The sequence below is a fragment of the Carassius auratus genome, chromosome 17 (genome assembly GCF_003368295.1).
Source record: "Carassius auratus strain Wakin chromosome 17, ASM336829v1, whole genome shotgun sequence".
Lineage (NCBI taxonomy): Eukaryota > Metazoa > Chordata > Actinopteri > Cypriniformes > Cyprinidae > Carassius > Carassius auratus.
The window spans coordinates 7,748,195-7,761,010 of NC_039259.1; the positions used below are offsets into that span (position 1 = coordinate 7,748,195).

At 36.8% G+C, this 12,816-nt stretch overlaps 1 protein-coding gene across 5 annotated transcripts in view; it reads left to right on the forward strand.

The window, feature by feature from the left end:
* eml5 (EMAP like 5) overlaps positions 1-12,816 on the forward strand; it is an 81,765-nt gene that overhangs the window by 24,586 nt on the left and 44,363 nt on the right. For all 5 annotated transcript variants that reach the window (XR_003294128.1, XM_026285535.1, XM_026285533.1 and 2 more), the window contains exons 2-5: positions 849-1,008; positions 4,194-4,292; positions 5,396-5,464; positions 12,112-12,297. Coding sequence is in view for 4 of the 5 variants with exons in the window: in XM_026285535.1 (XP_026141320.1) it covers positions 849-1,008; positions 4,194-4,292; positions 5,396-5,464; positions 12,112-12,297 (514 nt within the window). In the remaining variant the exon portion in view is untranslated. The remainder of the gene's footprint in view (positions 1-848; positions 1,009-4,193; positions 4,293-5,395; positions 5,465-12,111; positions 12,298-12,816) is intronic.

The following is a 12,816-nucleotide window of genomic DNA, read 5'->3' on the forward strand; positions in this document are numbered from 1 at the left end:
TTGGAAAATGACTAAGTTCCACTTTATGTCGTCTTTTTTTTTTTTTTTAAGCTGTACATGTGGAAAGTGCAGGTTGATGACAACATCGCATGTTGTTTACTTGATGTGCTTACGCGCTGATAGCTAAGTTAACAACACAGAGATATTTGAAGCAGTTTTACTCACCGCATGTGGTTCCAACACACAATCGTGACCCTTTTCCGTTGGGACTGCATTATCCTTAAGAAATAAACGATGTGCAATCCGAAATGCAGGGAACAAACAAAAACACTTGCACAACTCCGTTGATGCTCTGTAAAAATAAACTCCATCCACTGGTCCCTTAATGCTGTTTCTCTTTTGGTAATCTGTGCAAGGTTGTCTTGCCCTGGCAACCAAAAACACACTTCTTTTGTGACTTTTCGCAAGGCTCTCGCTCTGATCAGGCTGTGCTCAGCCTCTCAGTGCTCTGCTATACTGGAGCGCGCGCTCTTCTACCGCACTTAGGACCCATATAAGGAAATTCCGCTCCATCTAACGTCACACAGAGCCATACTCGAAAAAAACTTTCTGAAACTTGTGACAAACCGGAAGAGGTTTTTTTGGAACAAAAATACTCCTTCAAACGTACAACTTAATTTTTGAAACTTTGTCCATGTTTAGCATGGGAATCCAACTCTTTAACAGTGTAAAAAACTCAGTATGCATGAAATAGCATTTCACCCCCCCTTTAAGCATAAATGCTATCCGAAACACATTTGGATAAGATTGCAATCAAATCACACAAACCACTGCACAAGGTGGCCACATATTTTCATGATTAATTTGCCTCCTAATATTTTAACTTCACTGTAATTCTCTTTCCACAGTTTAGCCCTGCATCCAGAGCGAGTGCTGGTGGCCACAGGACAGGTTGGAAAGGAGCCGTATATTTGTGTGTGGGACTCGTATACTGTGCAGACGGTGTCCATATTGAAGGACATGCACACACATGGTATCGCCTGTCTCGCCTTCGACCTTGATGGACAGGTAACTGTTCTGAGCAATAACTACTGCAAAAAGAAAGATTTATCTTTATGCCAAGGAGCTGGCATTAAGAACTCGTTAGATTCATCTCGCAGTATGAGGTGCTGTTAGGTGCTGTGAAGTTTATTATTAGTTGTTGAAGCCCCACAGTGTGACAGAACATGTCTGGCAGAGCTGCTGGTTGTCATCTAGACACACAGTCACAGTGATAACATTAACTGATGAATTCAAGGACTCAAGAAAATAAAGCAGCATTAAGGGTTTTACAGTGGCTAGAAGATAATGGCTTTAGAAACTTACATCATATACTGATATGTTCTTGCTGCACTTTCTGGATGACTACACTTCAGCGTTGTTCAGTAAAACTGTGTAACTTTAATTTTCAGAGCTGCACTTAGTAAGAACAGTGTTTTATAGCTCATGATACTACAGTTAGATGCTGTGCTTGAACCTGATTGGTCAAACAGCATTCCAAGACACGTTGTATGTGTATTTGCACATTTCAGGAATTGAATCTTTCATTCAGTAAGCCTTGTTATTTGACAATACAGATCACAACATGTAAATAGGAAAATGTTTGCATTTATTTGTCACTTATTGGGATTACTATGCTAACAATATCCATTTACATCCAGTCTTTGTGCTAAGCTAGGCTAGCGGTGGGTGCGTCAAATAACACTTACAGAACGCACAGAAATGAAAAAGGTATGTATGGACTTATCTAACTCTGGGGGATACTGTGAATATGCTAAAGTCCCAAAAAATCAGAGTGTTTCTTTAAAAATGCAAGCAATTGTCTTTGTGAATGAGTCATTTAATTATTCACTCAATCAGTTAGCACAAAAATGCTGACTCAGAAACAAATTAAGTGTATGGCTAAATAGATGATTATTGAATCATTCTCTCAGTTCATTCAAAAATACTGGTTCTATGAATCATTTTGTCTTTGAATCATGTACCCAACCGATTTTTTTAAAAACACTGAAACGTTCAGGAATGAAATACCACTGCTGCTGTGTCTTTCTTTGGATCTGTTTGCTTTGACAGAACACACAATCGTGCTGCCTCATTTTTAGCGCTCCAGACTATGACTGAATGGTTGGTTGACTATTTTCCTGCCGCAGGGACTGAATTTTGTTAAAGGTCACACTAGTGCCAAGTTGCCCTACTTTCTATGATTATACGCTGCTATTATTTTTGCAAATGAAAAAAATCTAATGGCAAACAAAAACAGAATGAAGCAGCATTATTCATTTGAACCCAAGTGGGCTTTTTTCAGCGTCCCTACTGACTCACACCCACACTTTTTCCTTAAACAGGTTACAAACATATAGTGCAACAAACTATATAAAACACACACACACACACACACACACACACACACACACACACACACACACACACACTGCATTAGAGAAGAAAGTATAAAAGCACATCTGGTACTAGTATACCATCAGAAAATAAGTACTGAAATCATTTCAAATCATTTCAGTCATTTTAAAATTGCAAATTTGCTGTATTATCCCTAACTGTCAGATTTAGTCAGAAATGCTGTATATATATTTTTTATGTTATTATACTATTAAAATGTGCATTTTCACAAGTAATATTATCAGTAATTACACTTATTCACATTAGTTCTGGCAAGTAGTTAGTGTGATATTAGCAGCAGGGAGCGCAGGGACCTCAACCAGCATCTAAAAGACAAAATATCATACTGTGTAGACAGGTGTTAGTGTGTAATGTATTCAGTGTAAATGTGATATTGAATTCGTAACATTGAACAATAAAAGGCTAAAGTGGATGAGAGTTGGGTTACAGTGTCAATTTATCAAAGCACTCCAACTCAGTGGAGGAGATGATAGAGGTATGGAATGAAAAATTGTACCTCTGTCATTGACATTTCACATTTCTTTGCTCTTTCTCATGCGAGAGAATCCACCCCTCACCCCCCCGCCCCAGCGGAGAAAGTGATTTGCAGAGTTACAGCAGGAAATTAGCCTCGCCGTTTATTTCACACCGAGATGCTGCCTCACAAACCCAGGGTGTCTGAAGCAACACTTTCTTCTCAAATTCATCAAGGGTTTAGCGTCCCATTATTGAGCGAAGGCAGTCGTTTTAGCCTCAGCCAGCATGGTGCAACCTCAGAAGAAAACTAGTGATCATGCTTGACGGGACAGAGGTGGAAAACGGCAAACTCACATCAAAGGGATGCTGAACTAATGAGGTCCCCTCAGCAAACATTTGATTTGTGCACAGTTTGAGAGAAAAATGTGGTTTTGAGAAGCTTCTGGCATTTTAGTTCCAGTGGTTGGAAATATATAGAAGGTAGCAGATTCATGTTTTACAATGTTAAAGGCCACTGAACAGTGATAACTGTAACAATAACTATATTAATGGCCACACATATGCACAATAATGAAATAATAGCGTTAAAAGCTTAATCTAAATCTAAAATGTATTGATTACCTTGTGGAAATTGCAGTAATATTCACTACAACCTAAACATTGATGTATCCAACTTCTTTATTATACACACACTCACACACACACACATAGGACACAGGCTTATTTAATACCTGTTTTATTTCCTATTAGGTTTCATGTACATGCTTTTTTTTAAATTGACTGTTTGTATTTTCTCATTAGAGCGATTTAAGAGTAAAAAGATGTGCTGAAATCTGATGCTGTGACGGCTGTGATTTAAAATTAAATTATTATAATCTTAATTAAAGTGATGATGATTTTTATTTTTATATTCAGTCTTGAGTGCCACTGTAAGGTTAACCCTGATAAGTTTACATTTCTGAAAATTATTATTATTTTTTACATTTACATAACGTTTCCTGTGAATGCACTTCAGTTGAATTCAATATACAGTATGTTGTGTTGCTAAGCAACTATAAACAGCCTCCAGCTATGAACTATCAGCTCAGAGTCTAGCCAGCTCTGCTTCTGGAGTGCTTCCCTTTTGAAGAGTTCACTCCAAAACACCTGCCTGCAGTGTTTCACCCTCCTAAGCTTTTGAGAAATTATTTTTGGTTGAGTATTCTTGAACTCTTTGGTTAGCTGGTTCATTGTGTCTAATTGTGGTTAAAGCTAAACTCCACAAGGAGTAGAGTTTATTTATTTATTTTTATACAGCTATGAGCAGGAGGTATGATTCGTTTTGTTTCTTGTGTTTGCAGTGTTTGGTGTCTGTGGGCTTAGACTCTAAAAACACAATCTGTGTGTGGGACTGGAGACAGGGGAAAGTTCTGGCAGCTGCTCCTGGTCATACAGACCGGGTAAGAACACACACACACACACACACACACACACACACACACACACACACACACGCACACACACACACACACACCTTTAGAAATGGTAGACAGGCAGTGTAATGTTCTCTCATTATCTAGTGGACTATACAGTTCTTTAGATTCAGTCAGGATATATTTACAATCACATTACAAATACAAAACTGACAACTATAAGCGTGTTAGCAAGGAAGTGTTAGGATTCAGGGAGTCTGGGAATAATGCACTGAAATACATTTTGTTTTACATAAATTACCATTGGAACTAATGATGGTACATCCTTGGGGCCAAAACATATATTAGCACACACTTTCCCTGACTTTGTCTTCATTTTCTTTCCTGATTTCTCTGGCTCTGTAACAATCACAGATATAGTTTAAACATTAAATAGCATTTCATTTATACAACCATATAAGTAATTTCTGCACAATCTCCTGAGGAGTTTTCTCTGACTACATGTTTTGCATGTGTTTTGTAACCACAAGTACCAAAGAGAAACTAATATTCTGAGTTGGGGGCATTTAATTACAAAATCTGGGTGGAAAATTGAGAATGGGAATGATAAATTACATATTGTAAACACTACAGTTTATACGGAGCCCCGCACATGACATGCAAGAAAAAATATTAGGCTAAATCGTGTGCACGATTTACTAATTAGTTCCCTCAATGTACTTAAATGTGCACATGATTACTATTGCGTTCCCTCGATTTACTATTTCGTTCACTCGATTTATAAATTGTGCACATGATTTAGCAAATCAAGGGAACGCAATAGTAAATCGAGGGAATGCAATAGTAATCATGTGCACGTTTTAGTACAGTGAGGGAACAAATTAGTAAATCCTGGCACAATTTATTTATTTTTTCTTGCTTGTTATGTGCGGGTGTTTTTTGTAAAAACTGTATCTCTTATAGCATTTACTATTGACTAGCTACTAACATTAGTGTTTCGAATCTGTTATACCTCGTTTGCATTGCCCTTTTAGTGCACCAGTGCTAAACAAGCTTATACGTCATTGAGTTCTGAAATACCTACATACATAATATATTATACAGTACTTTTTTTTCTTTGTTTCTTAAAGATATTCGACATATCATGGGACCTGTATCAGCAAAGTAAGCTAGTGAGCTGTGGAGTCAAACATATCAAGGTACTGCCTTTTCTCTCTTTATATTCATTTTTCCTGTTCCTATATTTTTTTTTGGCTTCAGATGGGTCTGTATTGAAATACATACTTGAAATATTGTACAATGTAAATTGCTGTTTGTATTGCATTGTAGTTTCATTATTTATATTTTGGAGTATATTAAATCAGATATGCATACCAGAGTCCTCTAAAACATTTGTGAGTAACAGATTTGGAATGTTAACATTATGAAATAAAGGAAGAGCGGGTTATAATTTTTTTTTTATTATGGATTAATAATTTTTCTTTGGATTAATTTGCTTCAGTTATTTATTTACAGTATAATACATTAATATAATACATGAGCAAATATTAAGAGTCTAAATAGTCAGTAATTTTGATTTCATGTTATCTTTCATCTCTAAGAAGATATTTGGTATTAAACACAAAAGTTTTCAGTTTACTGTCAAATCCCATTGAGAAATCGCAGAAACCAAATTAGCTCTTTCAGAAACTGGGACAAACAACGAGTCATTGAAGCACACCTCTTCTTCCCCTCTTTATTTCTTCAACCTCGGTTCTAAGAAGAACTTGAGCATCTCTTCAGAAGTGTTTGTGGAAGAAGGGAACTAGGACTAGTTCAAAAACACTTGATGCCAGTTCAGCTTGATGATTCGTCTTAACGTACAGGGCTGGCTTCCCTCTATCTTTACTGTGAGATGGTTTTAAATGGGTTCAGAGAGTGTTTGATTGTCTGCCACCTACACATGCCTTTGTAAGAAGATGTTCACACATAGAGCAATCTACAGCAACAAAGAGACTGAAGTTGATTTTTAACAATGAGATTTCCAGAAACACAAACAGTGGTGATCATGAGTTTTGCTGGCATGTCTAATGGTGCAAAAATTTTGAAATTTGTTTAACTTTATTCAAATGAATAGTGACACAACTTTGAGTATTAGGAAAATTATTGGAGCTCACATGATCCTCGTCCTGCGTTATGCTGTAGTCAAATGTCTATCTATTAAAAAAGTATATAAAAAAAAGGCAGAGATCTGAACCTTGACCTTACACACTAAATGAAAACTATTCTAAAGATTCTTATCATTAAAGAGTTATGAGTTCACACAATTTTTGTTACAATCTTTGGAACACAAATGAAGATATTTTTAATAGTCTCCCATCATTACTGTTCACCCATCACAAGTTCACCCAACCAAATTTTCAAGCTTCAAAAGCAAGCGTGGTTGAGCATGGTTACCATATTCTGTGTGCTTTATATTTTTATGTTGATTCATATGGATTACTTTTATGATGTTGTCATGAACTTTTTGATGCGGTGCATTCTGTAATTGCCTTCTACAAGAATTTGACTCTACAGGTGCATCTCAATAAATTAGAATGTCGTGGTAAAGTTCATTTATTTCAGTAATTCAGTTCACATTGTGAAACTTGTGTATTAAATAAATTCAGTGCACACAGACTGAAGTAGTTTAAGTCTGGTTATTTTAATTGTGATGATTTTGGCTCACATTTAACAAAAACTCACCAATTCACAATCTCAACAAATTAGAAATACTTCATAAGACCAATAAATTAGAATATGGTGACATGCTAATCAGCTTATCAACTCAAAACACTTGCAAATCCTTCCTGAGCCTTCAAAATGGTCTCTCAGTTTGGATCACTAGGAAGGATACACAATCATGGGGAAGACTGAGAGACATGTCAAGAAATTTGGCTACACAGACAGTTTACACAGACATTTTGGAGCACTTCATGCTTCCTTCTGCTGACCAGCTTTTTGAAGATGCTGATTTCATTTTACAGCAGGATTTAGCACCTGCCCACACTCACTGCCAAATCACCAAAAGTTGGTTAAATGACCATGGTGTTGGTGTGCTTGACTGGCCAGCAAACTCACCAGATCTGAACCCCAGAGAGAATCTATGGGATATTGTCAAGAGGAAAATGCAGATGAGCTAAAGGCCACTGTCAAAGAAACCTGGGCTTTCATACCACCTAAGCAGTGTCACAAACTGATCACCTCCACACCGAATTGAAGCAGTAATTATAATAGGAGCCCCTACCAAGTACTGAGTACATGTACAGTAAATGAACATACTTTCCAGAAAGCCAACAATTCACTAAAAATTATTTATATATATAAAAATTATTATTGGTTTTATGAAGTATTCTAATTTGTTGAGATTGCGAATTGGTGTGTTTTTGTTAAATGTGAAGCAAAACCATCACAATTAAAAGAGCCAAAGACTTAAACTACTTCAGTCTGTGCGCACTGAATTTATTTAATACACAAGTTTCCCAATTTGAGTAGAATTACTGAAATAAATTAACTATTCCATGACATTCTAATTGAGATGCACCTGTACAAAAATATCTTAATCTTTTAAGTTTCCTCATTAAATAAGTAAAAAATTGCATGCTACACATACCTATTATAACCCAGTGGCATCCCTATAAGAGTCTCTTTCTCTCTCATCAGTTACCATTAAGCTTTGGCTTTAGGTTTCTGTCATGAAGTAATCCAAAATCCTCATGGGCTACCTTTTAATCTTTATTTTGTTCTCTCTCTTTCTCTTTATTTGCCTCTCTCAACTCTTTCCTCAGATAACTGTGCATCCCCTATATCTCTTGCTGTGTCAGTATTTTTCTCTCATACAAGCCATCTCTCCATGTAGTTAGGATGGTGTAGCAGTTGTCTCACATAATTCCTGAGTCTTTACCCCCCCCCCACCATGTGACATCTGCTCCCCGGGCCCTCGCTCACTCAGCGATTACGACTCAGTGCATGCCAGAGATTTAGCACACTGTAATCCCCCCTTTTCTCTCTATCTCTGTTTGAGAGCGCCCCAGAGAAATGGAAAATCTCTGGCGCCAGATGAAAAGCTACATTTTGTTTGGTTCTTAAATTTTTTTCAAGGCTTGTTAAAGATGGTGCTTCATTTATAAAAATGGGCATACTCTACATATTACACACATGAGCATAATAACTGAAATTAAACCTCATAAGCCCTGACACACATGGTGCTCTATAATATCAGGCATAAACAGAACCTAACGAACCCTAACCCTAACCCTAAACACCTAAAAAATAAGATTCAGACAGTAAAACAGATCTAAAATAATACAATTAAATCAAGAACCAATGATCTCAAAAATATGTTTGCTGCAGAGGTGTGAATGTCAGTGATGAGGGATAAATCTTGGAAAATCTTGGAAAGAGTTTATTAAAACAAAATTGGAAATGTATTATCATTGGATGCATTTTAGTTGCTAGAATGCTTTTGTATTTTGTGCTACACTATGCCGTTACAAAAAAGATATTTAGAGGGCAGTACACATTTAAAATACTTTTTATGTACTTAATATACTAATGTGAAGTATAGATTAAGTCAACAAATCATACCAGTAGAGTTCAATATTAGCATGTTGAACAAATGCTCTTTGTGAATGTTTGTTAGAGAATCGTAAAAGTTAGGGTAAGCGATTTCAGAGAAGCTAGCAATATAGCAAGCTTAAATCGATCAATGTGAAGAGACTTTCAACCTGTATAACAAAGATATTTTTGAACCTAATCACCTACCCTGCCTTTAAGCTATATTGGTAACAATGAAACTTGTCACAATAATTGGCTAACGCCGCTTTCGGGGGAAACTCATGCCTGTTTTAATGTTTCATTGAAAAGACTCAAATGAAGGATTTCTGCGTGAATCAAACATTGCAGGTTCTGATTCTAAACATGGATTTATAAATAAAATATTGCTGAGGCACAGAAGAATTTGATACTCTCAGAAATAAAGGTACAAAAGCTGTCACAGGGATGGCTACTAATACTAATAGGTATACTTTAGGTACAAATATGCACCCTTTGGGGTAAATAAGGTACAAATGTTTGAAAGGGTACTGCACCAGTGACAGATTTTATACCTTTTTTCTGAGAGTGTACTGCGAACATTAAAAATAATCTAGTGACACATCTGGTGACAGGATATTTAACATGTTGCACAATACCTACTGCTACTAATACAGTTTATACTGTGTGGTTTTCAGTAAATGGAAACTTGTATTCCATTCCGACAATGGCCATTGGTCTTGCTTGTGTGCGAGCTTTTGACAAATTTCCTGAGGTTTTTGTCCATAGCCTCCAGGCTGTTCTCAATCCACTTAACTGCACACAAGTCTCATGATGAGCCCGTGTGTTTGACTGGAGCAAACCGAGGCAATCTGCTCAAAGAATCCCACTCACTGCCTCCCACCACACACAACATAATCACATCTTCACCCACAGTGCCCAACTAAACAACCATATTTACAACATGGCCATCACAACAGTGGTTTAGAAATCAGATGTGTGACAGGAGCCGCGCACTATACAAATAGATGGAAGTAGATTAAGGTGTAGTGGGCCACCCTGGTCTAATTATCCTTTTCCTTCTCGCAGTATGCTAATTATAGTTGTCTTGGTGACTTTAAGGCTGTTTGATTAGTCTAGATGTGCTGGATTTGAGGTGGCTTGCACACACGAGCAGGAGGCGGCTGTCCCCGTAGAGCGGAAAGACGGGGGGAGGACATGCCTCAGGATGAAAGCAGTCTGCCTCTAATGGAGTCTTGGCAGATGAATAGCACTGACTCATTTTGATTGTATTAAAGCTTTACTAGAGCACAGACCTGCAGAAACACAGGAGCCTGTGATTCACCGTGCCTCTGAATCTCCCTGACGTAATGCAGCCTGGCTATCTGGAGCTGTGCCGTCTACCCCAGTGCAAGGCTGCTAATGGCCCAGCGACTTTGTATCTTTTCATCCTCTTTCAGCCAACTTTTTGCCAGATGCCCTGGCGTTCATGAAAAAAAATCCTGCCAAATTTAGAGTAAATAAAAAAAAAAAAAACTGGCTGCTGTGATTACCAGAAATTCCCCATAAAAATGCAGTAAAAGGGTATATATATTTACAATTTTATTTCAGTTCATATCCATGTCTTTTAAAAGTACACTTTGAAATAACATTCCCGCAACGATTTTTGGTGCAGATTTTTTCTCACTATTTCGAGTTTCTACCTCTCTTTCCCACTCTCTTCTTGTCAGATCTCCACTGTCCTATCAAGAGAAACACACACACATTTTGTTTTCGAGATTTCAACCTGACGAATAACATCAGAATTGTATGATATAAACTCAACATTTCATGTTATAAAGTCAGAATTGTGGAATAGAAACACGAAATTCTGAGAAATAAATGTTGCAATCGCAAAAAGAATTCTAAATTATTATATATTCGAAATTGTGAGGAAAAAAAAGACAGATTTGCACGTTTTGAGTATATCTCAAAGTTTTGAGTTTCTATCACACAAATTCTGACTTTATAACTCGCAATTGCACATTTGTTTTTATATTAAATATAAAGTCAGAACTGTGAGATGTAAACTTGCACTTGGGAAGAAAAAAAACTGAATTATGAGATTATTTTACCTTGAAGAAATTGGCTTCCATAGTTATTCAATATTACATATAGTTAATATATTTGAGACGTACTAAATTGCAACTTTACCATTACAAATGTAGAATTACTAATTTATTTAAATATATAACATACAAATTTCATTAAAATTACAGGCCCCACTGTCTTGGTTAAAACTTAATTTTTCATTCAATTTAAAATGACGTCCTGTTCCACGGAAGGAACTTAGTTATATTGATTTGGAACATCATGACTAAATATATAATGACACAATTTTCAGTTTCAGGTGAACTATTCACAATGAGTGTAAAGAACCTAAATATCAGGATATCAGCCGCCAATTTGATCACACTGGAAATATACAATTCAGAAATCCATGTCTTGTCTTTGACAGCTCAGGTTTTCTTACAGGAGGCTGCTGAGGACAAGGTTGAAAGAGATGAAATAGAGCCTCATGAAACAGAGCTCCAAGGAGAGACACACACACACACACAGCTGAACCAGAGTCAATGAGCCAATTATTATGCGCTGGCTGTGGGAGCTTTCTGGGTTTGCTCTGAACTAAGATCATGCCTGTGCATTTTAATGATGTGTTAAATGAGTGTTAGCATTAGTATGTTTGTGAGCTTTGCGTGCATGAATGTTCTCAATGATCGCAAGGAAATGTATCGATCTTGTGAACAGAAGTGCACCTTTATGAATGCTGCTGTGCTTTCACAGTATTAAGCTCAAGCTTAAATATATATTCAGTAAGGCCTTTCTATAGGCTTTTTGCTATAATAAATTTAGCAGGAAACAGCTATTGTCAGTTATACAAATCTTTACATGATATATTACTGCATGGGCATTGAAATCCATAATAAACCAAATAACTTATGAATCATGTTTCAAACCTTAATTTTGTGCAACAGGAAGTACTACTATATTACGAGACCAAGGGCCAGATTTACTTAACAGGGCAAATTTTCATTCTCATAAAAGCACAGATGTGAGTGAAACGTTTTATTATTGATCTACTGACAATGTGCAAATTAAAGATCACTAATGTTTGACTGCTCTTTTTTTAGTAATTTATGATTTTTTTACTGCCTAAAGTGGGTTAACACTGGTGCAAGCTATCAGTATATCTGCCGCACGTATGTTAATGAAATTCACACGTTGTTGATTCATACTGACTCTCAATTGCCCTCAGTTTTGGAGTCTTTGTGGGAACGCTCTGACCCCTAAGCGTGGCGTGTTTGGGAAGACTGGAGACCTTCAGACTATCCTCTGTCTGGCCTGTGCGAAAGACGAGATCACATATTCAGGTGCCTTGAATGGAGACATCTATGTCTGGAAGGGAATCAGTTTAATCCGGACAGTTCAAGGGGCTCACGGGGTAAGTGAGGGAACAGTGTCACTAGAATGACCTCTATCCCGAGTCACATAGATATCTGCTTTTGATCTTCAAAATATCTCGCCTATCATCATTTTTAGGATAATATGTCTTTATTACTCTGTGATCTATGCTAATATTGCTTTTGAATATGTAATAATAGTCATGGACTTTTATTATTATGTACCAGTCTCTGAGGTCCCCTTATAATTGTTATCAAGATTTTTATATCAAAAACATAATAATTTAGAGGTAATAGGCTCTGTCTTTGACCCCCTGATCAGAATGCTCTGTTTGAATATGGGTGGATCGTAGACTCGGAAGTTAAAGCTCACTGCTTTTGATTGGCTAACACCTGTGAATGTTTAACAGCATATGTCCTTCACAGATGGACGCTGCCGTGTTTTAGGTTAAAAACACATAAATACTAAATATATCAAATGATCTGTAATAAAAGACAAAGCAATACTGACCACGGAATAAAAACAGTTACTCACTTACTCACACTTACTTACTGTCGTG